The sequence below is a fragment of the Scomber scombrus genome, chromosome 6, assembly GCF_963691925.1.
Source record: "Scomber scombrus chromosome 6, fScoSco1.1, whole genome shotgun sequence".
Taxonomy (NCBI): Eukaryota; Metazoa; Chordata; class Actinopteri; order Scombriformes; family Scombridae; genus Scomber; species Scomber scombrus.
Window position 1 is genome coordinate 997,780 of NC_084975.1, and position 26,046 is coordinate 1,023,825.

The 26,046-nt window shown below is 41.9% G+C and overlaps 1 protein-coding gene across 1 annotated transcript in view; it reads left to right on the forward strand.

Moving 5' to 3' along the window:
- The window catches only part of LOC133981650 (metabotropic glutamate receptor 8-like), a 165,448-nt gene extending 153,501 nt beyond the window's left edge, over nt 1–11,947 (forward strand). The window contains exons 9-10 of the mRNA XM_062420453.1: nt 7,982–8,228; nt 11,898–11,947. Coding sequence (XP_062276437.1) covers nt 7,982–8,228; nt 11,898–11,947 — 297 coding nt within the window. The remainder of the gene's footprint in view (nt 1–7,981; nt 8,229–11,897) is intronic.
- The last annotated feature ends 14,099 nt before the right edge of the window (nt 11,948–26,046 follow it).

Genomic DNA, 26,046 nt, shown 5'->3' on the forward strand with positions numbered 1-26,046 from the left:
CCAGAGTAAATTTAATATTTAGAACAATTGTATTCCATTAGCTTTATTTAATATAAAGTTATAATGTAAGATCATGCCAAACTAGTTGATATGGTGTTTTATTGACAATTTACTGTTTTTAAGCAAGTTGAATTATTTGGTACAAAGTTTTTATGGTTACACCACTTAGACATTTTTGCCATAATCCTCTAATATATTCTCTCTAAATGGATTAAAAGCAGAAATTTGATGCTGGGTCCACAAAAAAAGAATGTGTGAAGTTATTCATACGTTTATTTTATCATTTTAACCCTTTAAATTTAAACTAAACCACATGGAGACAATAAAACACCATTGACCCAAATATCTGTCAAACTAATGCTTGGTGAGCTAAATATGCTTAAACAGGACATACTCTGCACATCTCCAGCTCTATATTAATATTCTGTGTCTCTACTGGAATATCTTTACATGATTTACAGTTAAAAACTCCTTATTTATCTTCTACTGGTCCTTTATGCAGCCGCTAAACACGCAGTTTTAGCTCCTGTCTGTTCAAATCCTTCATAATGAAGGACAACAACAAGGAGGAATAAGACATATCAGGCATTGATACACACACAGTACTTGTTAGTAGATCAGTTTATTGTTGGTTTGGATCCAAACATGAAGAACAATGTATAAACTCAGCAGCTGCATCTTTAATATTCTCATGTTTCATGCTCCTGTCCAGTTGGTCCACCTGTGTCCGCTCAGATTAAAGACCTGCTGCTCCAGTTTCTCTCAGGCCTCAGCTGCAGTCCTGAGCTTTAAACCAGCTCCAGCTTTGATCAGGCAGAAGGTGGGGGGGGTTGGGGTGCAGGTCAGGGAGACACTGAGCTGCACAGTCACAGGACTCAGCCTCCCATTAACCTCCCGAACTTTCATTTCCACCTCAAACTTTCCTCATAAGAAGATTTAAAGTTGGACTGCAGCACTCTGTAAACTTTAACTTTAGCTCAAACCCGCCGGCCTGAATGTGAGATCTATACTGACGTTTACTTCTTCTTATTATTCCATACACATATATGTGAAAGTAACAAGGATGAAAACTGCCTCAACATGTTAATTAAGGTTAAATGCTCCTTTAGTTAGAGTCTGACTGTGTGCTGATGGAGAATCTTAATATTTGGGTTGTGCTCTTCATATTCACAACACATCTTAAGGCTAAAAACTAGATCCTCACTGCTAAATAAGAAGCGTTTCATCCCAACTTTACGACTCTTAAGATTTTTTATGCTGAGAGTATTTGGAGAGAAGTTAGAGGAAGTCCAGGAGGCTTCAACGTCACTAAGACCTGCTCACATGCTGCAGGTAACGACCATCATTGCATCAGAGTTTAGGAAATATTCAATAATAATGAACTTTGTAAAGTTAATAAGGAACAAAGCTATCTATCTATCTATCCATCTATCCATCTATCCATCTATCCATCTATCTATCATCTCAGGAGTTCCCTTGGTTCAGTAGAAGTTGCTCTTAGGAGGAAACCTTCAGCTCGTACCTTGAGGCAGCATTTAGCAGGAGTCCTAATGTTCAGATCAGATCATTTGTGAATCGGACCTGTGGCGTCTCCGCTCAGTAATCAAGTCTTTCCCTCCGCACTGCGTATGGTCTGTGAGTCACAGAGCAAACGTTTCTCTGTCTTTGACTCATTTCACAACACATGTTCCCCTCAGAGGGCTGAGTGCTTGTTGGTGAGTCGGTCCCGCAGCGCTTCCTCACCTTTCTTATCTCATCCTTCAGCGTGTAATCACAACAACAACAACAAGGTCCTCCAGGGCTGCAGCTTACTTTCAGTCTTAATCATTTAGTCTATGAAATGTTAGAAAATGGCTTTCACGTTGCTCAGAGGCCACAGTGACGGGAAAGCAGTGAAGCTTCACATTTCAGAAGCTGGAATATTTCTGCATTATTGCTTGAAAAATGACGGACTGGAGGTAGTTACACATCAATCAATTAAACAATCAACAGTAATCAGCAGTAAGTCTTTGCAGAAATCAGGGTTCATATTCTGCAAGTGTGCAAGTTATTCATACGTTTATTTTCACATTTCAACCCCTTCAACTTCCTGCGTCCTCATATGTGAACATTACATTTTGGGTTTGCTGGACCTTATACTTCATTCTGCTGAACTTTGACCTGTTGTCCTCGTGCCTACTTGTTTTTTTTGTGCCACCTAGTGGCAGCAAAAGCACATTACAGTGTAAAAATCAGTGTAAAAACCAGATGGCATCTTGGCCGAGTCACTCAAACAGGTACAAAACCTAATCAGATTTTATAGTTGAAACTTGTTTATTTAAAGCGTTTGTAGTTTGATACGCTTTACAAATGTCACTAATTTTAGCAACAGGAAGAAGCTACGACTGCTAATCAAGAAGTACTCATTTGTTGATATTGGGATTTTATTATCATTGCTGCAAAGGGAAAGTGAGGAAATAAATACTTTTATACACTGGTGAATTAATTGTGTCATACAGTAAAATAAACCTATCCCCCCCCCCACATGAGGACATTGTTTTTTCCCCCAAACTACTTCCTGTTCAAAGACGATGTTTATAGGTTTTATATTATCAGGTCTTATTGATCCCAAATATCTAGGAGAAATAAAAAATGCAGAACAAACAAAAGTTTGGGTCTCAGGAGGTTAAATCCATAGACTGTATATAAGAAATGGACGTAACATCCGTGATGTCACCCATTGGTTTGTGGACTGCTGCTTGGAGGACAATAGTTTCGGATCTGAGCAGCGCCATCTTGAAAATTTCAGGTGCATGCTGGGAAAAATAAAAACAGGGATTCTACTTATATGGGCATCAGGAGGAGCATGAGGCGCCCTCCTGAACCTGTGAACCAATCAACCTGTCAATCACCACGTAGCCACGCCCTAATGCATACCCTGCTTTATCGTCACATATAAAATCAGGGAGGCCAAAATGTCCCAAATGAACATCATACTGCATTGAAGAAGGCTTTAAACTAGCGATTGAGACCATAAACACATTTTGAAAACGTTTACTGAGGTTAGAAATCAAGTGAGAAGTTGGTGAATTCTCCATTGACTTGTATAGAGACGGAAGTCCTTTTGACACCAAAACGGTCGCCCCCTGGTGGCCTTTTGATAGAATGCAGTTTTAAGTTACTTCCTCGTTGGCCTCATTGCAAAACCGGGGCTCCCCGCCTGGTTAAATCTGACTAAACCACATGGAAACAAAATAAACCTCATTGACCCAAATATAGGAGAGATGTGTTTAGACCTCTTGGATCTAGTGAGGATTCTAGCTGATGCATTTTGGACCATCTGAACACCTCTTGTTGCCGACATTCGAGTATAAATATAATGAACCATTAGTCATGATGGTTGCAATGATAACTTTGTTTACTCTTAGGGGACGGTCGTGCTCCTGGCCGTGATAAAGCCGTGATGAATGAGGATGTCCTGTGGTGTCGTTGGATGTTTTGTAGCAGACTTACGCTGCTGTGTAGAGGCGTTCCTTCATTAGAGCACATTATCACAACAATGCAAACAAGTCACCTGCCTAAACACCTGATTGTGTGTAGTTTCCTCTGACCTTCAGACTGTTTGTTATGATGACAGCTTGTGTTGAATCGGCTCCATTAATCACTTCAGAGCTGTTTTTTTTCCTCTCAGGCACACAAATGACGTTATGCTCTGCTGTCTGTCATACATTTTCATAATGACTCCTCGCTGGAATCACCGCCGTGCTCACCGCTGTCATTGCTTTGAGCTCAGTGGGGGGTGGAGGGGGTGGAAGGGGAAGGGGGGCGAGGGGGGGGGGGGGGATCCATCTGTTGCCATGATTCCTTCCTTCCACTCCTTCCTCCCCGTCCTGGTGTCTGAGCGGAGCCCCGCTGAGGATTCCCCGTTGTCAGTTTGCCACTCAGTCAGAGGGCCATTAGACGGGGCCACGGGCTTATATGTGAGGCGGTTGCCGTGGCAACGCAGGTGGTCTCAGAGCAGCGGCGTAGCATTTTGGGAGCGTGTGCACAGGTGTGTTGTGACAGATGATGATGGTGGGGCGGGTAAAGGGAAGAGGAAAGAGAGGTTTGTGCTGCCTGGATGTGTGTGTGTGTGTGTGTGTGTGTGTGTGTGTGTGTGTGTGTGTGTGTGTGTGTGTGTGTGTGTGTGTGTGTGTGTGTGTGTGTGTGTGTGACTCTCTCTCTCTGATAACTGAGCTGAGTGTCTTCGTGCTGCAGCAGTCGGTTGGTTCTCACTGCAAAATGAATCCTGTCAGCATCAATGACACTTTAATGCTTCCTGTCACACCTGAACATTAATAATTTATAAAATATAATAAACACACAAACGCTCCCTGTGTCTACTGAACTCAGCTCTAAAGTCCCTTTAATGCAGTAAAAGTACTGCAGTATTATGAGTGATGTAGTATGCAGTATTACAGTAAAAGTACTGCAGTATTATGAGTGATGTAGTATGCAGTATTACAGTAAAAGTACTGCAGTATTATGAGTGATGTAGTATGCAGTATTACAGTAAAGTAGTGGTTTGGTCCTCTGACTGATATATTATTATTATGACATCATTAGATTATTAATAGTGAAGCATCAGTGTTAGAGCAGCATGTTACTGTTGTAGCTGCTGGAGGTGGAGCTAGTTTACACTACTTTATATACAGTTAGCTAGTTTAGTCCAGTGGTTCCCAACCTAGGGGTGGGGCCCCTCCAAAGGGTTAGCAGATAAATGTGAGGGGTGGTGAGATGATTAATGGGAGAGGAAAGAAGAAAAACTGAGTTCTGATACACAAATGTGTTTTCAGTTTTTTGGACTTTTTCTCTAATCTTTGATTTTTGCTGAAATATTGGATCATTTGAACATTTATAGAAATGAAAGCATGTGAGAAGTTTAGAGGGAAACATCAGTATTTGGTGGAGCTGTTAACAACTCATAGACATCTGAAATGTGAGCCGACTACACACTGCTGTCTGGTTTCATCTTTAACAATGTGTTGTATTTATAAAGCTTGTTATATTATCCATTGTGTCAAATCTGCATCTGACAAGTAACTAAAGCTGTCAAATAAATGTAGTGGAGTAGAAAGTACAATATTTCCTTATGTACACAGAAGCCACAGTGATGTTAATGTGAAAATCATCATTTCACTTCTATCTTTCCTGTATTTATCTACATGGTGACATTAGTTGATAGCAGCAGTCTGTAGGATCTGATGTATCTGATGTTTCGACTCTGCTGCAAATCAGAACTCAGAGCAGCAACATGACCGAGCAGCAGCAGCCGCTTCAGTTTGCTGCTGTGAAACTCAACCAGCAGATAATCCATCAGGTCAATACTGCGTCTACACATGAGACAGCTTTCAGTTTGTTCAGTCCAGTCAGGGTTCAGGCTCTTTGAACAGACTCAGAGTTACAATGATAGAATTCACCACAGATAACGACGCAGACAATCAATACTCACACACACACACACACACACACACACACACACACACACACACACACACACACACTCACACACACACACACACACACACACACACACACACACACACACACAGCGGCTCATAAATGCAGCACAGAGCCTAATGATGCGTTCAGGGTCATCTGTCAAACCCAGATGAGGAGAGAGTCCCGGTGTTTCTCTGCTCATTTATACGGCTCACAGTTAACGAGGAGGCTGCAGAAAGCCTGCGTTAGTTCAGTATTACTTTTTATTTTTATTTTTAGTTCATGTGGATCATTTTATTTACCTCAGCTGCAGACAGAAACTGGACTTTCCTTCTATAATTCCATGTTTTTAAGTATATTTGACCGTATCTTATTAATAAGCATCTGTTTTCTGATCCGCTCCTTGATGAAAACTTAAAGTCTAACTCAGTGTGAGTCTTGGAGCCACCTGTCAATCACAGCTGTCAATCATCACCCACACAGCAGACATCAAAGCTACTATAAGTCTTCAAATCTTATTACGGAGCAATAGTTTCCAAAATAACCACAAGAACACCAATTGGAGGGCCTGAAGTATCAGTTACTATCTCAATGTTTTTCTTACTTTCACTTTTTCTAAACTGGTCAAAATATCCACGTCTCTAAATTGTGTCTCACTGATTGACAACGTTGAAATAAAACGCCCCCTGGTGGTTTATCTGTGTACTACATGTATCTGATGGTATAAGGGTCAATGAGGTTTATTTGTGTCCATGTGGTTTAGTTTAAATTTAAAGGGTTAAAATGATAAAATAAACGTATGAATAACTTCACACATTCTTTTTTTGTGGACCCAGCATCAAATTTCTGCTTTTAATCCATTTAGAGAGAATATATTAGAGGATTATGGCAAAAATGTCTAAGTGGTGTAACCATAAAAACTTTGTACCAAATAATTCAACTTGCTTAAAAACAGTAAATTGTCAATAAAACACCATATCAACTAGTTTGGCATGATCTTACATTATAACTTTATATTAAATAAAGGTAATGGAATACAATTGTTCTACATATTACATTTACTCTGGGTTACCATGGAGACCAGGAACCATTTACATGTTTTAAATGAAGTCATTATTAGTATAAGTCCACTTAAATACACTGTAGGTGATACAATATGTAATATTTATCATTCTTTTGTGGTTACACCATTTGACATTTTCAGGAGCATTCAGTCTTACTTTTGGTGAAAGGGTTAATGTCAATAAACCTCAACACTTCTTGCAGAGAGAGAGAGACAGAAAGAGAGAGAGAGAGAGAGAGAGAGAGAGAGAGAGAGAGAGACAGAGAAAGAGATAGAGAGAGAGAGAGAGAGAGAGAGAGAGAGAGACAGAGAAAGAGATAGAGAGAGAGAGAGAGAGAGAGAGAGAGAGTAGAAACTTTAAACAACGGTTGGTTATCTGCCAAAGTTTCTCCCTGAAAAGACAGATCCGGTAAATGAACCGCGCAGAGTCGACCATCTGCTGCTCTAATGACGCCTGGTGCCGTCGCTGCTGCTGACTTCAGAGTTTCTGACCATCAAACCATCAGGTTGGTCTGCAGGTGGTGAAGTGACTCAAACATCATCAGTCAGCTGAAACTAATCTAATTTAATGACGGACATTTAAGTAATGAGGCCGAGATCGTAGCAGACGAGACAACTTCAAGTTTTATCTTTTTTTTTTAATGAATCATTTAATGGAGCTCAAAGATGGAATAATGTGTGTTTAATGGCCAAAAAGCTGAAGCTCATCCACAAGTCAGTTTGATTTAATTCAGTTCTTATTTTCATCTCAAATAGTGTTAAATGAACATATTGGATATAAATATGTTGTTTATAATGAAGAGCAAACAAACTTGATATACTTAAATTATTTCTCAGCAGCACATGTTGAAGCAGAGACTCACAGTATGAGCTCACATCTGAACATGATGAGATTTATATCACATTATAATAGAGAACAAAGCTCCAGCATCTTTGTATAATAAAGAAAGACAAACCTCAGGCTGCTGTACGGTTTATAGGAAGGATTCTGATTGGCTGTCGGGCTGCTGTACGGTTTATAGGAAGGATTCTGATTGGCTGTCAGGCTGCTGTACGGTTTATAGGAAGGATTCTGATTGGCTGTCAGGCTGCTGTACGGTTTATAAGAAAGGATTCTGATTGGCTGTCGGGCTGCTGTACGGTTTATAGGAAGGATTCTGATTGGCTGTCGGGCTGCTGTACGGTTCACAGGAAGGATTCTGATTGGCTGTCAGTGTTTCTCTGAAAGTGATTGAATGATATCGTTCAATACTGTCGATGTCTTTATAGTTGTGGTGTGGACTCCATCAGCTGCAGTTACAACCAGTTATAATCTGCAAATGGGCTGCAAGGAGGCAGGAATGATTTGATTGGTCAACACTGAGGGAAAGAGTTTTTACAAAATCTGAATAATCAATAAATCATGCTCTTAAATTGATAAACCATGTCTCTTTAAACCCGCCTCTGTCCTGTCCTCAGATGTACATCCAGACGGCCACGCTGACCGTGTCCCTGAGCCTCAGCGCCTCCGTCTCTCTGGGAATGCTCTACATGCCGAAGGTCTACATCATCATCTTCCACCCGGAGCAGAACGTCCCCAAACGCAAACGCAGCTTTAAGGCCATCGTCACCGCCGCCACCATGACCAGCAAGCTGTCGCAGCTGGCGGCCGAGAGGCCCAACGGAGAGGTGAAGACGGAGCTGTGCGAGGGCGTGGAGGCCAGCGGTGAGTGGAGGAGAGGGGGAGGGGCTTATTTTAGGTCTGGAGTCACAATTAAAGATCAATTAGTTGTTTTAAAGTACAAAAATAGAGCTGAGTCCAAAAAAAAAAAAAAAAAGAGAATGACTTACTGAATTTTCTTGTTCTGGACTTTTTTTCTTCTTTTTTTGCCCTAATACTCCATCGTAGGTTCAACATGCACATCTATATTTTTTAAAAATGAAGGGAGAGGAAGACAGGAGCATGACATAATCATAATCATATTGACTTATTGTATTATATTTGTTAATCATCTTATTTTTAAATCTTTTTTTACACATTTTCAATTTTTCAAGTATATTCCACAAATTGATCCTTTAACTCAGGGGCGTCAAACATGCGACCCGTGGGCCAGAACCGGCCAACCAAGGGGTCCAATCCGGCCCGCTGGAAACCTTTGCAAAGTATGAATATTACAGAAGAATAATTCCAATTTTTCTGCTGCATCAGAAGTTTTCTCCTGATATTTAAATAAACGTGGCTTCAATTTAACCCTTACTGTACATATTGCTTTGAAGTCAAATTTTACCCCTTAAACGGCTGTAAAAACACCCCAAATGTCTTTTACATATAGTTTTAATAATTAATTAAAGTCATACATTTGAATAATTATTACTATGTTATATTTTCATGTCTTGATATTGTGTGATAGTAATGGTGTAAAACCTAAAAAAACACTTTCTCTGCTCTCTGAATGTTGTCAAGCAGCTTCTGCAGGTTATTATGCTTTTTACTAGTTCGTCCCACATGAGATCCAATTGGGCTAAAATGAGTTTGACAGCTCTGCTTTAACTGATCTTTAACGTGTTTACTATGACTTTGTTCTCCTGTCAGATTCCTCTCATTCACACTGACTCTGGATTCAGTCTTAAAGCATCTTATTTTTAACTTCTGTGACATTTTAAAGTCCAACAGATCTCTTAAAACTGAGATCATGTGAATTTATTCCTCCATCTTTCATGAAGAAGCCCCCACAGTTCTTCTTCTTCTTCTTCTTCTTCTTCTTCTTCTTCTTCTTCTTCTTCTTCTTCTTCTTCTTCTTCTTCTTCTTCTGTGGATTTTGGGTTTCAGCTGCTTCTAACTCTTCATCCCAGACTGACTCCATCATGTTGAGATCAGAACCATGATGAAGATAGTTCTTTATGACTCTGGATGGATGTTTGGACTCGTTCTCATGCTGCACAATAACTTTGGGACCAATCAAACGCCTCTTTGATGGTGTCGCATTATGGAGAAGATTTGCACGGTGCTGCATATCTAACAGTTTCTACCAAATAAGCCTCACAAGCTTCGTGACCCCCCCCCCCCTTCATACTAAACACTCCAGAGGAAAAAAGCCGAAGCAGAAGTTCATGCTAGTGTAATGTAGAGAAAGTACAGCTGATGTGAGAGCTGCTGTACGATAAAGCACATCTGTGTCGACTCAGCACATCTCTGATGAGTAAACAAGCCTGACGTCCCGATACTTTTTCTGCTGACGGATCAAGAAGCAGCTTTGAAGTGTAACTCTGAGCCGTAAACACTCTGACTGCATCAGATCTGGTCTCAGGTGACGGCTAAACAAACTACAGTCAACTTCCTGTTAAATCCTCATTACCGCCGAGACGCTTCACTCCGACTTCACCTCCAGATAAATGAAAAGACTTTACAGAGAAGCTGACGTTCTTCTTCTTCTTCTTCTTCTTCTTCTTCTTCTTCTTCTTCTTCTTCTTCTCGCAGCAGGTTCAGAGCGTAATTAACAATATTTCCAGTAAACTATCTTTTGTTCTTTCAGTGCTTCCTGTCAGATTGGGAGTAAAGGAGCGGTCCCACATTTACATGAATCCTCTTGTTCTCGTTTTCTGCAGAGTTTGATAGAAATATCTATAATGAACCACGTAGCTGGAAGTATGTGGACAGTCAGGCTCATTTATTACCAACAAGCACTTTCATAGAAGTCGTCTTCAAAAAGAAATTATGTTTTATGATAATTATTATTGTTGTGTTTAGGGGAGAACAGGGTTGGTTGTCACATTCATTAGATCTCGGTCTCTAGAGGGCGCTGTTCAAAAGTGTTGGTACTGAAAGTTTAGTGTTTCTCTTCTTTTACACAAGTTAAACCATTAAACAGTATGAAGAGAGAGCGATAGTTTAACTACAACATGTGGTTGTTAGCTTCCAGTTGGAGATGTTTGTCACAGACTTTCAGGGTTGGTATATAATCATACATGATGGCAGATATCGACTCCCTTCTTTCTTTTTAGAGAGTAAAATGAGCAGAAAAAGGTCCAGACTCCTCCAGATGTGAAGCTCAGAGAATATTGTTATATAAGGATAAAACATGATTTCTCCTCTTTATGTTCTCTTGATGCAGGAAACGTGTTCGGTTGTATTTCACTCAAACTCAACAGCAAAACTTAAGGCCCATTTATGCTCAACGTATGTACGAAAATGTCCTTTTCAAACGATGTTAAACTCAAAACCAAACATGGCGACTGTGGAGGAGATATTGATAATGTTCCTCTTGCATAAAAGACAAAAACCATATGTTTAAAGTTTCTAACCAACTCTCACAACCTTTCCTCAAAAAGTTCCACCGTTGTTATTTCTTTATTCGTGTCTCACTAGAGCTACGTATCGGGTAGTGACAGCAACACTGCCCCCCCATGGTTTCCGGTGGTACTGCTCCGTTTGGTCCGTATCTGTAAGCTTTATGGAAACGTGCAGAAATACGGACGAAATGAACGCAGAGCACGGACAGAAGTCTCCGTCCATATCCGGATACGTATTTAACGTTGAGCATGAATGGGCCTTTAGTGCAGTGTTGCCAACTTGACGACTTTCTTGGTAAATCTGGCGACTTTCCAAACCCTCTTAGCGACTTTTTTCCTCAAAAGCGACTAGCGACAAATCTAGCGACTTTTTCTGGTGTTATTGGAGACTCTGAAGTGAAAGGACTGAGTATCGCTCTGCAGTTACTGTCCTCAACGAACAGCGGGTGCTGCTGTGAGCCCCTCCCCCGTCCCAAAGCACTCACAGGCAGTCAGGTTCACAGTAGCCTCGCGCTGCACTCCCAGCTGCAGTCAGAGCAGAGAGGAGACCCACACCACTCCGCGTCCAGACTGCAAATTAATTGCGCAATTCCACCCCGCATAAGTCTTTTGATTAAATGTAATATTCTAACATTTAACAATACAGAACAAAATCGATTTAAATTTAAAAAAACAAACCAATAATCAACATAAGAAAGTTAATTTGTTCTTCTTAACATATTTAGGTTTTTTTAACTCACTTTTTGTCTCTCCTAAGACGTTATTCCTCTCTCCTACAGCGTCCATTACAATTACATGTAAATGGCCAATTATGCAAATTAGGCGATGACGTCATTTAGCGACAGCCAATAGCTACTTTCCTTACTGAGGAGTTGGCAACACTGCTTTAGTGTGCCGCGTTAATAGATCAGCTTGCACATTTCTTGCAGGTGATGTTAAGTTTACACACGCAGACGTTTAGTGAATCAGGCCCTTAGTCCGTTATTGGTCGTTTGGCGTCTTTTTTACTGTCTGTTAACTTTTATGACATCCATTGAACTCTGTTAAATTGTGGAACAGGTGTCACTTCACAAACCTGTTGTTCTCTTTCTTTCTCTCTCCTCAGTTCCACCCACAAAAACCACCTACGTCAGCTACACCAACCACGCCATATGAAGAGAGAAAACCTCCGACAGAAGGATTCAAGGCGAGGACCGGGACTTTTTTGTCAGGCTCAGAGGAAACGTCACCGGATCCCCGAGACAGAGACGAGGCGCTCTGAACTGAATCTGAAGGATCGAGACGTCTGACAAACTGAGCCGACACATGTGTGTGGTGTTTTTTCTGTTTATAGACAGCGAGGAACGGGCCGGAACCGGCACCAAAACCCGAACAAGGATCACAGCTGAAAACCATCCGAGAACCAGAAGAAGAAGAAGCAGGAGGAGGAGGATGGTGAAAGACAACAACAACAAAAAAAAGGAAAAGAAAAAGAAAACCTTAAAAAATTTAAAGTCTTCAAAAAGAAATACACACACAAAAAAAAGAAATTGTGGGGACCAATCATATTTGTTGTTACTCTAATTGTACATTTAAAAAAAACTTGTGTGAACTTGTGAACATTTCTGATTCTTGTCTCATGTCGTCCGTCCGTCGACCTGCATTATGAGACGAGTCCGTCGTTGTCTTCGGCTAACTGAACGGTCGCTTTTGGTTGTGAAATGTGTAAATGCCATGGTTGAATTGAAGCATGCCCGTTTTTTTTATACAAATGATCTATTTATAATAAAGGAATGTTTCACAAGCTGGTGCCACATCTGAGTCTGTGTGAGGAGGGAAACGTTTGAGTGACTGATCATATGAGTTATAGAAGTGTAACCCTCATGTTATCCTCAGGTCAAGGAAGGACAGGAGGAAGGAAGGAAGGAAGGAAGGAAGGAATGAGGAAGGAAAGGAGTAAGGAGGGAGGCAGGGAGGAAAAGAGGAAGGAAGTAAGGAGAGAAGGAAGGGAGGAAGGAAGGTAGGAAGGAAGGAAAGAAGGAAGGAAGGGAGGAAAGAAGGAAGGAAGGAAGGAAGGAAGGAGGAAGGAAAGGAGTAAGGAGGGAGGGAGGAAAAGAGGAAGGAAGGTAGGAAGTGAGGAAAGAAGGAAGGGAGGAAGGAAAGGTGGAAGGAGGGAAAGGAGGAAAGAAGGAAGAAAGGAAAGGAGGGAGGGAGGAAAAGAGGAAGGAAGGAAGGAAGGAGAGAAGGAAGGGAGGAAGGAAGTGAGTTAAGAAGTAAGGAAGGAGGAGGGAGCACAGAAAGAGGGAAGGAGGGGAAGAACAAAGGAAAAATTAAAGAAAGAGGGAGGAAGGAAGGAAAGAAGGAAGGAAGGAAGGAAGGAAAGAAGGAACAGTCAAAAGAAATGGTGTCAATTTGACTGAGGAGGCCAACAGGAGGGTTAAGTTACAGTGTGTAAGTCTGTCATCCATCCAATGAGGTGCAAGACATTTCCAATCACCTTCAGAAACCACTCACCAAAATACTGAAAGACAAACGTTTCAGCTCACGTGACGCTGGACGAGACTACTGACAGCAATAAAGACGGCTTGTTCATTGTTCAGGAAGGGATCGCACTTATCAAGACGGTCTCAACACATATGCAATGGACACACGCAATGGTGTCATATACAGAGAAGCACTAGCATCTAGACCAGTGGTCTCCAACCCTGCTCCTGGAGAGCTACTTCCCTGCATGTTTTAGGTATCTCCTCACTCTAACACACCTGATTCTAATTATCAACTCGTTATCAAGCCCTTTGACGAGCCTCAGCTGCTTGATAACGAGTTAGAGTGAGGAGATACCTAAATCATGCAGGGCAGTAGCTCTCCAGGAGCAGGGTTGGAGACCACTGATCTAGACGGATTAGCCCTGAACTAAATGAGGGTTCGACCGCTATTGTTAGCATGGACGGCCAAATGTTCAGCTGTGTAGTTTCACAGCGAGGCTACGTGGCTCTCGCAAAGCCACGAGTCTTTGAGCTCAGACAGGAAATTCAGGTGGAAGCAGCGTATGTATGAAGTTTGGAGCAAGTTTAGTAATGAACAATTTCTCATGAAAATGGCCTCAATGGTCTCAGTGATATATTTAGAAAGCTGAATGAATTCAATCTTCAGCCTCAGGACAGAAACAAGCACTTTCTTCACCTGAAAGCTTGAGAAGTGACAGGTAGGCGACTTGATCAAGGAAGCACTGATTCCTTTGAGAATCTAAATGACTTTGCTGGAACAGTGATTCTGGATCCACCGCAGTGATTCCATGTCTTAAAGAGCATTTATCTGTGAGGATCCTTTCAAAAAGACTTCCTAAACAACAGGGCTCAGTATGACCGGGGCAGAGATCCATTCAGTGCAGCATCACCTGCTGATTTCAGCTCTGCTAAAGAGGACCGGGTCATCGAGATGACATCGGACTCCAGCCTGAGGCCCTGAGGTTCACAGCTCAGACACAGAGTGTATTCTGGCTCGCTGTGGAGAGGAAGCCTCCACTCACTGGACACTCTGCTTCCTGTGAGACAGGCTTTTCTGTGGTTGCCTCCGTTAAAACAAAGAAGAGATCTGAGCATGACCTGACAGTGGCAGCATCAAACCCAAAAGCTTATCTGAAGCTGATAAGAAGCTTCATTAAGAAATCATGTTTATTTGGAAAGAAGTAAGAGGTCAGCAGTTTGGCCCATATACGTCGTCTTGCACATGTTCTCATTTCCCCAAACAACCAGTATGTTGGTGCTGCTGTCATGGTTGGAAAAGCTAACAGAGTAAAGCAAAGGATGTGCCAACATCACCCCGGGGCCGTCTACTTTCACTGTATGGCACAAAAAATGAGTCTGGTATTAACTGAAGCTGGCAAAGTCAAACAGATAGCCTCTGTTTTTTTCTGCTGTGGAAAGTCTGAACACAATACGATACAACAGCATAAAACAATAGGATACCATAGGATAAAACACAATTCGATAAGACATGATAGGATATGATATGGTACAATGCTTGTTCAAACTTCCCTAGTTCTGCAGCATCCAGAGGCTTGGAGACATAAATAAAAAAGAAGCTATTAGAAGTGATTTGGCAGCAGATACTCAGTTTCAGTCCCTGAATGGAAACCAGCCAGGTCAACTTCTGCACTTGTGGAGAGTTTTAAACCTCAGGATCAGAGAGCACCAGGGACAGACGGACTAAACACCTCCTTTATCCAGTTATTGATCCACTTATTGGAGGGTGCCACAAACACTTCTCAGAGGAAGCAAATTGCAAGAAGTGTAGCTGGTGTATTAAAGTGTGACGTTGATGGTGCTTCAGGACTGATTGACTCTGTCGGGGCTGACCTCGTCCACACTGAAATACTCATAGTCTGAACAAATTCCACTGATGTCTCTCTGGGAAATCTCAAAGCTGCTGTCTTCACTGGATTATACCCTAACTTTACCAAAGTGGTCAGATTGTCTCTCTTGTTGCCAGCAATGTGTGAAATATCCGTCTCAGCGGAGCGTCGGGTCGAGAGCTGATGAGAGGAACATCGGTTCAGGAGAGACTTTTTCTCTTTTTCACTCCTCTACATCAAGAGCGACATAACTAAGAGGATTAAACCTGAGCAGGTTGATTATGCAAAGGCCCCACAGCAGATGCTGCTCCATTAAGGTAGGAAATTATTACGGGGATATTTTATCTTTGTGTTTTTTTAAATCGCAGCCAAGTCTGATGTATGAGGCATACTGATATAAGCTGCTGTTTGTCTATAAATTAGTTCTGCAGAGTTTGTTTTGAGCTGTTTTCTGTTGTTTCTTCTCTAATTAGTAATAGTCTGTATCAGGGGAGGACGCAGGACGGAGGTCCAGAAGCAGAAATAAATACAAGCGGTGTGATTTAATATGTTCTATAATAATCCTGTGTAGCATTTCTACCCTGAAGGAATAAACTCTGCAGTCATACAGGCATACAGGCTTTAGGCTACATTATGGAGGGAAAACATTATTATTGTCATTTCAAAATTCATAAATGTTGTTTTTTTGCATGTGAATTTTATGTCTGTTTGTTCTATTTCAGGACCAACAAACACAGACTATCCTAACGTACATTAACATGCGCTTACTGTTGTAAAGCTTTTCATGTCATGGTTGTTCTGTTTCTGCTGAATGTTGTAATGTCCTGATCGTTATTTTCATTTCCAACTCGCTATGATTTATGTCTATAATGTGACGGTAACATATAAAAAGGTTATAATAAGTAGATGTTTGGGATCCTCACACGCAAACATCTTTTTATTCATATGAGATGGATGAGCAATAACAAACATGTCAGGCTGTGAAAATGGAAACTTTCCTTTAAATACGCCTCATACTACTTCCACGGCTTAAAGGACGGTTTCACAATTATTCAGAGTGTGTCTTAAACCAACATTCAGGAGCCTAAATGAACATTAAAGCTCTTCTTCTTCATACTAACCATTAGAAGATCGCTTCATAATGCTCTTACAATGGAAGTGATGGAGGACTAAACATTTAAAAGTTGATAAAATGAAGAGGAAAACCTCTTTACTGTTCATATAGACACCTGACTGCTGGTTTAAGACAGACTTGAGAGGCTGTGAATGTGTCCTTTAACCCTCCTGATGTCCTCGAGTCAAGGAAGGAAGGGTGGGAGGAAGGAAGGAAAGGAAGGGAGGGAGGAAGATGGAAGGAAGGAAGGGAGGAAGGGAAGGAGGAAGGTAGGAGGGAGGGAAAAATGGAAAAGAGGAAGGGAGGAAAGAAGGACAGAGGAAAGAAGGAAGGTAATGGGGAGGAAAGAAAGAGAGAAGGAGTGAGGGAGGAAAGAAGGAAGGGAGGAAGGAAGGAACGAAGGAGGGAAGGAAAGAAGGAGGGAGGGAGAAAGGAAGGACAGAAGGAAGGAAGAAAGGGGGTTGGAGGAAGGAAAGAAGGAAGGAAGGAACACACCTTTCTGCTGCTAGCTCAGCGGCTAACTCAGCTGCTAGCTCGGCGGCTAACTCAGCTAACTGGCTAACTGTAGACTGTAGTAGTAGTGTGTGCTGAATGTATTTATACCTCTACAGCAGCAGGGCGGGTTTATGCTAAGCCTAGCTCCACAATTCAAATCTAAATGGTTGAAATGCTTTTTACACCTTTTTTATAAATACATTTATGACCTATTTAATGTGTTTAGAAGAAAATGAATTCACTTTACACGGTCTTTAACCAAAGCAAAGCTGTTGGAGGGGATGTGATCAGAGAGACATGACACAGAGCAGCTATTCCACATACTGTAAGTCCCAACATGATGAGAGCCGCAGGGCAGGAAATGAGCAGAAACTCCATCCCACTGGATTTGACCTTTAACATCATACAAACTGAGCCTGGCAGGAAGCCCAGCAGTGCTTCCTTCATTACAGACGAGAAAGAAGAAAAAGACAGTCGATTTGATCAATATGAGCTGTGGAACCGGAGCGGCTGGATCAATACGAGCTGCCAGAGAGAACTCCTCATGCATGTAATGAATATTTCTGCATCTCTTGGCAGGGAAGAAGAAGAAGGAGACGAGGAAGAGGAAGAGGAGGAGGACAGGTAGGGATGATGAAGCCTGCGGGTGTCCTGCTTTTATTTCCCCCGACGCTGCTCTCATTTCTCGCTCTCGCAGCCAACTGAAAGAAAAGAAGCTGAAATAAAAACTGAAGATAAAAAAAAAAAAAACTCATCTGAATTTCAACACAGGTTTTTGATTTTTGGGGATTTTTGTTTTGTTGTTGTCTCATCAGGTGTTTGTCGTCCTCAAGGCTCGACTGAGTCACAGTTTAACAACGTTCAGGTGATAACTCGTGTTTCTATTCTCACAGAGAGAACAAGAACTGAGTCTAAGAGATTACTTTAATATTTATCCTCCGTTCTTATTTAGAGTTCCTGAACTTTATTAACTGAATTATAGAATCACTTCATGTCTTTATTAACCTTCCTGTCGTCCTCCCGGGTCAACTGTTCCTTCTGTCCTCCCTTCTGTCCTTCTTCCCTCCTTCCTTCCTTCCATCTGTCCTTCCTCCCTCCCTCCTTCTCTATTTCTTTCCTTCATCTCTCTTTCCTCCATTCCTTCTTTCCTTCCTCCATCCCCTTTCTTTCCTCCCCTCCTTCCTTCCTTCCTTCATTCCTTGCTTTCTTTCCTTCCTACCTTCCTTTCCTTCCTCCCTTCCTTCCTCCCTCCTTTCCTTTCTTCCTTCAATCAATCAATCAATCTTTATTTGTATAGCGCCAAATCACAACAAAGTTATCTCAAGGCACTTTACACATAGAGCAGGTTCTAAACCGTACTCTTCAAGTTTTAATTTATAAAGAGACCCAACATCCTTCCCTCCTTCCTTCTTTCCTCCCTTCCTTCCTCCTTCCCTTCCTTCTTCCTCCCTTCCTTCCTTCCTTCTTTCCTCCTTCCTCCTTTCCTTCCTTGACTTGAGGACAACAGGAGGGTTAATTAGCAGTTGTGTGTAATTCAACACATCAGAATAATAAATAGTCTTTTATTGTCTTGTATATGAACAACATTGAAATCATAAGGAAAAGAAAAGAAAAGAAAGAAGATGCTTGTAAAAGAATAAAATAAAAGAGTAATTAGTACTAATACTAGGCAGGTGTGTCTCCTGTTGGTCTGTTTGTGTCTCAGCTGATCACCTGCTCACCTGTTCCTCATCAACTCATCAAACCTGCAGGATTTAATCTCTGCTCCTGAGCTCCTCTCTCTCAGATCATTCTGTGTAGAGAGCTCAGCCGTCCTCCTAACATTTAGGTCCCTGTGAGGTCTTAACGTTGGCTAATGCTCCGTTTACCTGCAGTCCTTCCTCCATCTGCTCTGCTTCACACATCAGAATCAGCTTCATCTAAACCTTCACAATAAACCGCCTCCATGTCTGAGCTCTACACTTCAGTCCAGAATGATTCATTTAAATTTAACATTTACAGGTTAAATGTTGTGTTTGGGCCACGAATGTTTTATCTTAAAGACTGTGTAAAGTGAATTCAGACATTTTCTTCTAAACACATTAAATAGGTCATAAATGTATTTATAAAAAAGGTTTAAAAAGCATTTCAACCATTTAGATCTGAATTGTGGAGCTAGGCTTAGCATAAACCCGCCCTGCTGCTGTAGAGGTATAAATACATTCAACTCAACTCAACTTTATTTATAAAGCACTTTGGCACTTAACAACCACAGCTGAAACAAGGTGCTGTACACAAATAAATAAAACACAGGAACATAAAACAATTAACAAGAAATAAATACTAAAATAAATGTTTATTGTTTTTAAAAAGAATTAAAAACAATAAAACAACTAAAAACAAACCATAAAACACTAAAACAGGAGCAGAGTCTCATGCAGGGTTGAAAGCCAAGGAATAAAAATGGGTTTTAAGACGAGTTTTATAAATGGACAGTGAGTCTAATATTTAAAGGAAGCTCGTTCCATCATTTAGCAGCAACAGAGAATGCTCTGTCCCCTCTGAGCCTCCACTTTGACCTCGGTACCTCCAGGAGCAGCAGATCAGCTGACCTGAGGCACCGAGCAGGAGCGTGGGGGGGGGGGGGGGGTGAAGGAGTTCAGAGAGGTAAAGCGGGGCCAGACCATCTAAAGATTTAAAAACAAATAAAAGAATATTAAAATGGACTCTATAATGCACAGGCAGCCAGTAGGGGGAGTTATGTGCTCTCTCTTACGTACTCCAGTTAAGAGCCGAGCGGCTGCATTTTGCACCAACTGGAGACGTGCAATGGAGGACTGACTGACTCCAGAATAAAATGCATTACAGTAATCCAGCCGATGTGATGATTTCAAAGTGCTGTTGTGCGAGGAAAGGCTTCACCTTTGCCAGCTGTCTTCACTACAGCACTAATTTGCAGATCCAATTTAAAAATTCAGCGCACACTACTACTACAGTCTACAGTTAGCCAGTTAGCTGAGTTAGCCACCGAGCTAGCAGCTGAGTTAGAAGCAGAAAGCTCTCAGACCTAGCGTCCATGTTTCTGGTAGAGGTGGTGACTTTGATTGACAGGTGACACTTGGTAGGGGGCGGGGCTTCAGCGGACTCGGCGGGCACTCCCACAGCGTTTGGGAGCAGAGAAATAGGCAGACTTTTACACAACTTTGAAGCCTAATTTCATATATTTGGCGATTTTTTTAATCATTGAAATTTGGCAGGGTGGTTAACAACACACTTTTCTGTGGTATGTTAAACTCAGAACACATATTTATTCTTACTTTACACAGACTTTAAGTAAAGTTATAGGTTACACTACATTAAGGCAGCTTTGAGTTGATCCAGGTTGTTTTTTTTATTGCTTTTGTTTACACAGCTGTACTTCTCTTACCTGCTGTATGTGTGTGTGTGTGTGTGTGTGTGAGTGTGAGTGTGTCTGAGGTAATAAATATATTGTTTAAAAAAGCAAACACATGGAAAATGACATGTGTTGTTGATTCAGAGGTAAAAAACTGCTGATATGTACCAAGTAGTGCACAGAAGGTAAAAAAAAAAAAATGCTGTAACCCAACAAAGTGCAGCGGTGGAGAAACTTCATGTTGCAGACGGATCTGATTTATCTCAGCTAACGTCAAACTGCCTCAAACTACACGAAGAAACACAACTGAAACATGTGAAGTCGACATATCAAACATTTTAAACATTGAATACATTGAAGAACTCAGTACTGTCTAAAGCTGAGTGTCTGTTAGTTCACTGTGAAATGTATAAAATCCTCATTGACTTTACGTTGGTGACGTTGCCGTGGTAACTGACACATTACGTGCTGCCGCCACAGAGTCCCGTGTTTAAGGGGTCGAGCTCATATCACGTGTTTCTGTGAGATCAGGTTTTATTTGTTCAGTTTTATTGAAACAAAAGACCTCAAATCTAATTTAACCCTCCTGTTGATCTCGAAGGAAGGAAGGACAGTCAAAACAGACGGGGTCAATTTGACCCGGGAGGACGACAGGAAGGTTAATAAGAAAAAAAAAAGCTGCTGAATATTTCTAGAAAAGGAAGGAAAGGAAGGAAAGAAGGAGGGAGGGATGAAGGAAGGATGGAAGAAAGGGGGATGGAGGAAGGAAAGAGAGAGAAGGAGGGAGGGGGGAAGGATGGAAGGGAGGAAGGAAGGAAAAGAAGGACAGAGGAAAGGAGGAAGGTAGGGGGGAGGATGTTACGTCCATTTCTTATATACAGTCTATTGTCATGACAACGAGCCCAAACGTCCCACAGAAGAAGAACTGTGGCGACTTCTCTAAAGACGGAGGAAGAATACGGACCAATCAGACGCCTCGCTGATGGTATTACATAACGGATAACATCTAAAACTCCTAAAACTTTTGCACACTATCTGTATATAAAATGACATTTAATCTTGTGTTGAAAACCACAAAACCAGTGAATCTTACACCCGAGCTGACAACCTGATGATCTATAGTTTTAATTTCAGCTCCAGAAAAGAGTCCCGACACTAAGAGAAAGGATTCAACCTCCCAGTCGTGATTGTATTTGTCCCATAGGAGACAAATAGTGAAGCTTTCAGCAGCTGCTTGAACCTCATGATGAACCGCTGGCTGATTGAAGCCTGATAAAAAAAGAATGTGATTAACCCTGCAGCCAGGGTGTCACCAAGTCTCAAATTCATCCTGGTGCTATAATCAATAATCACCAGCAGTAATTCTGTAAGCAGTGGGTGTTTGTGGTGGGGGAGGGGGGGTGGGAGTTTGGGAGGGGGGGGGGGGGGGGGGGGGAGAGACAGACAGAGATGTGACAGACCAGCGTGAATCTGTTTCCCGCAGAGGAAGAATCAGCCGAGCAGGTTGGCAGAACACACTGATTGTATTTATGAAGTGAGAGCCAGGAAGTAATCAGCTCCGGGGAGAACGCTGCCAAAATAATCAAGAAAAAAGGGAAAATTAAATTCAGTACAACTCGAAGTTATCCAAAATAATTTAAATAAAAAGACAGACTGCTCACCTACATGACAGATATGAAGGTCTGCAGAAACTATTCATCTTAGAGTGAACTCTTTTTCTGGGTTTATGCCAATGATTTTCAGATCCACCCATTAAATCCAGACTCAGAAATCTTGAAACCCAGTTTGTGAAGCCTAGCTCAGAGAGAGAAACAGCACACAGAATGAGTCCATATCAGCCTGAACTGATCCAAGTCCTTCATCTCTTTATAATATTTAAAATCAATCATGACTCTGGCTTTGACCATTCTGCTGAATAATAAAACCACACCAGTGTCCACACTGTCCTCTACCTTCCTCTTCCTGCTCACATACACAGCCATCTTTGATTGGCCCAAAATAAAATTCAAAAGCTGACATTTGTGTTTAGCTGCTTTTTTATATCTGAAGCCCAAGATGAAGGTGTGGAGAGAGAAGACCTCTCCTGCCTTCCTGAACAATCCCTAACCCTAACCCAGCAGAGAGAAAATAGGGCCGAGACGAGGACACGTAGAGAAGCAGTGGAACACTGTCTCTACGGCACCACAGAAGGGACATTTGTCTGAGACATCAGGGTTCAGGATGGAGATGAAAGCATTAACTTTCTTCACTGTTACAGCTTCACTTTTTGTCCAGTTTACTTTGGCTGAAGACAGTCTGTTAAAAAACCCACATTCTCCTCTAAAACATCAATGTCCCTTTGTGAATTAAAAACCACCACCACATCGTCAGCTTTATGGCTGCTGGACAACCGGGGAAAACCACTCCGGCTAGCTCCTTTCTGAGTTTGTGCAGCAGGGGTTCAATGGCCAGAGAATACAACATCCCTGACAGCGAGCACCCATGCCGCACTCCCCTCTGGACTGTAAAAGGTGCAGCGAGACCACTGTTTATTTTCAGTATACTCGCAACCTCACGGTACAAAACCTGGATCCTAGCTATAAAACCTGGGCTGAACCCGAACGCACGGAACGTCCGCCACAAGTATTTGTGTTCAACCCGGTCAAAAGCCTTCTCCTGGTCTATGGAAATAAGACCAGTATCCATAGCCAATGAGCCGGAGACTTCCAAAACATGCCGAATTAAAGTGACGTTGTCACTTATCAGCCCGCCGGGCACACAGTAAGTCTGGTCCACATGGATGACCTCAGCCATCACCTCCCTGAGCCTCAACGCCAGCGCCTTGGACATGATCGTATAATCCCCACACAGCAGAGAGACCGGCCTCCAGTTCCTCAGTTGTTGTAAGTTCCCTTTTTTAGGGAGCAGTGTGATGACTGCCCTCCTGCAGCTCAAAGGTAGGCACCCACTCCTAAAGCTGTGCTGGAACACCTCCAACATGTCCTGACCCAGTACCTGCCAAAAAACTTTATAAAGGTCCACAGGCAGACCGTCAATACCTCGAGCCTTCCCATTGGCCAGGCTCATTAGGGCCACATGAAGTTCCTCAATGGTGAACTCAGCGTCTAGTTAGGAGTTGGAGGATGATTTTTGGAGGATGATTTTTGGAGGATGCCTCCACCTGTGGAAGATCAGACAGGAAGGATGTATCCATCTCCGGGTCCTCCACCAGCTCCGTTTTAAACAGTTCTTGATAAAAGTGGGTGGCGTACCTTCGGATATCATGAGCTGCAGTGACTGAGGAACCATCATCGGAGCGCAGACAGTGCATGATCTTCCTCTGACCGTTCCTGCGCTCCAACTGTGAGGGGGCGTCCATCAGTGAAGCGTTCATGAAACGTGAGCGGACCAGAGCTCCCTGTGCAGTGACGCCCAACAGGTTGGCTAAAGCAGCCTTTTTACTTTTAAGGGTTTCAACACACCCTTGATCTCCTGTACAGCCTAATAACATCTGTACCTCAGTGTCCAGGTCCTGAAGGGATCTGGTAATGTACTTGGTGACATTGCGAGTATACTGTCTACAAAATTGCTGAATGATGGTTCTTCCAAAATCCCACCACCGTTGTTCCTACTGTTAAAACCTCTCCACACATCCTTCAGCTCATGCTCAATGCATTAATAGTACATGAATGTTAATGGATATAGATGGATAGATAGAGAGAGAGAGAGAGAGGAGGAGAGAGGAGCAGTGCATCATGGGAGTCCCCCGGCAGTCTAAGCCTATAGCAGCATAACAACGAAGTCACAAAAAGACTTCGGTACTAAAAACACTGTAACGTTGAAACATAGAAGATGAAGATTTGACTGAAGCTTCATATTAGCTTCACATCAACTTTTAAAACCATAGTCTGGGTCTTGGTCTAGGGGTATGATTCTCGCTTGGGGTGCGAGAGGTCCTGGGTTGAAATCCCGGACGAGCCCCCAATTCATGTTATGCCCCAGTCTAGGGGTGCCTAGGGCATAACGTGAATGAGCCCCCGTCTTCCCCAAATCCCAAATAGCCACGAGCCAAAACTTGTTTGGGTATAAGGAAAAATGTATTGATACAAATTAATAAATAAACCTATATATAATATAAACTTCAGGGTGGACCAAGGCCAAAATAACAAATAAAACAATCCTATCTAAAAAGTAAGAAAATAGCCCTAAGAAAACAAATTACAAATCTTACCTCCTTATCTAAGAAAAACAAGAGAAAACACGGTAAACAAAACTGGCAGTCCAGCCTTACTTCTCACAAATTAAACTATAAACTATATGCAACATCCACCAGGACGGGGAAATGCCTGCTGCCACCAGACGGCCGCCATCTTGGCTCCTTTTGTAGTGGTTGGTTTCCGGCTGCAGCCAACCACAGGCTACGGCTCGAACCTCGTCCACCAATCATCTCCACGTCCTGGCACACTCATATATACATGTCAAAAAAGAAAAAGGCACAGGGCACACATAGCAGACCGAACAAAAAATATAATGACCACAGTCATAACACAAGAAAAACACTTCATGCTCATTTGTTCTCCTGACTGTTGTTTTAAGACACACTTGAACAAATTGTGAACTCATAATGAAGCAGAGGAAGTCAGTCAGTCAGTATCTCCTCTCTGACTGATAACTGAGACTCCCGCAGGCTCAGCTTCCTCCTCTCTGCATCTTATCTCCAGCAAAGCAGTCTGACACCGGCGGGAAATCCTGCAATATCAGCTTAATTGGCTCTTTGACAGACACGCTGTAGGTTTCCCTCATTACTAAGCACTTCCATCCAGACGCTGTAGGTGGCCCCGGGGCCAATTACATCCCTCAGAGTTTACATTGTTTTAACGAATCTGCATGTCGTACCGGGGGCGGGGAGGATACGAGGGGCAAATCAATTCAGGAAGGCTTTTAAAAACACCAAAGAAGAGCTTATTATTTTTATACAGGAATGAGAAAGTGTTGAAAACTGGCGGTTTATGTGATTAACATCGATTGGAGGTGGAGGTGTCTGCTGCCGTCTGACACTTCAGATCTTCACTTAAATTAACATCAATAACGTCGATGAGCAGCTGTTAACTCAGAGTCTGTTTTATTTCATCTGCTCACACAAAAGGCTTTTTATAGAGAGGAAGTGATGCTGATGCTTCACTGCTGTGTTTGAGCATTTGGTCTTTTATCAGGAATCACTGAGACTTTTTTTTTTTGAAGGCTTTGAAGTTTGTTGGGTGAAAGTGAGGCAATCGGTTTCTAAACTTCTTCTTTCAAGGGACCTGAACATGTGAGAATTTACACCTTCCACACATCCCGATCTCATGTTCATGCCAGGTGTGAATGAGCTTTATGTCACCAAGCATCTGAAACAAAAGGACACATACATTTTGCTGTAACACTTCTGATGCTACTGTAGAGGAAGCACACCTGCTCCTTCACCCTGCAGGTTATATGTTATATAAGTCTTCATTTCTGCTGTTGGTAGCAGTGGGAGAAGCAACCTGCCTGCTTTAACCCTGTAGAGTCTAAACCATCAAATAATCACCAGAAAATTGTAATTCTTTGAAACTGGAGTGTTTTTTTTTACATCTTAAATTATTAAATAACACTTTGCATATCTGGGTCAGTGATGTTTGTTAGTGTCCATGAGGTTTAGTTTAAATTTAAAGGGTTAAAATGATAAAATAAACGTATGAATAACTTGCACACATTCTTTTTTTGTGGACCCAGCATCAAATTTCTGCTTTTAATCCATTTAGAGAGAATATATTAGAGGATTATGGCAAAAATGTCTAAGTGGTGTAACCATAAAAACTTTGTACCAAATAATTCAACTTGCTTAAAACCAGTAAATAGTCAATAAAACACCATATCAACTAGTTTGGCATGATCTTACATTATAACTTTATATTAAATAAAGCTAATGGAATACAATT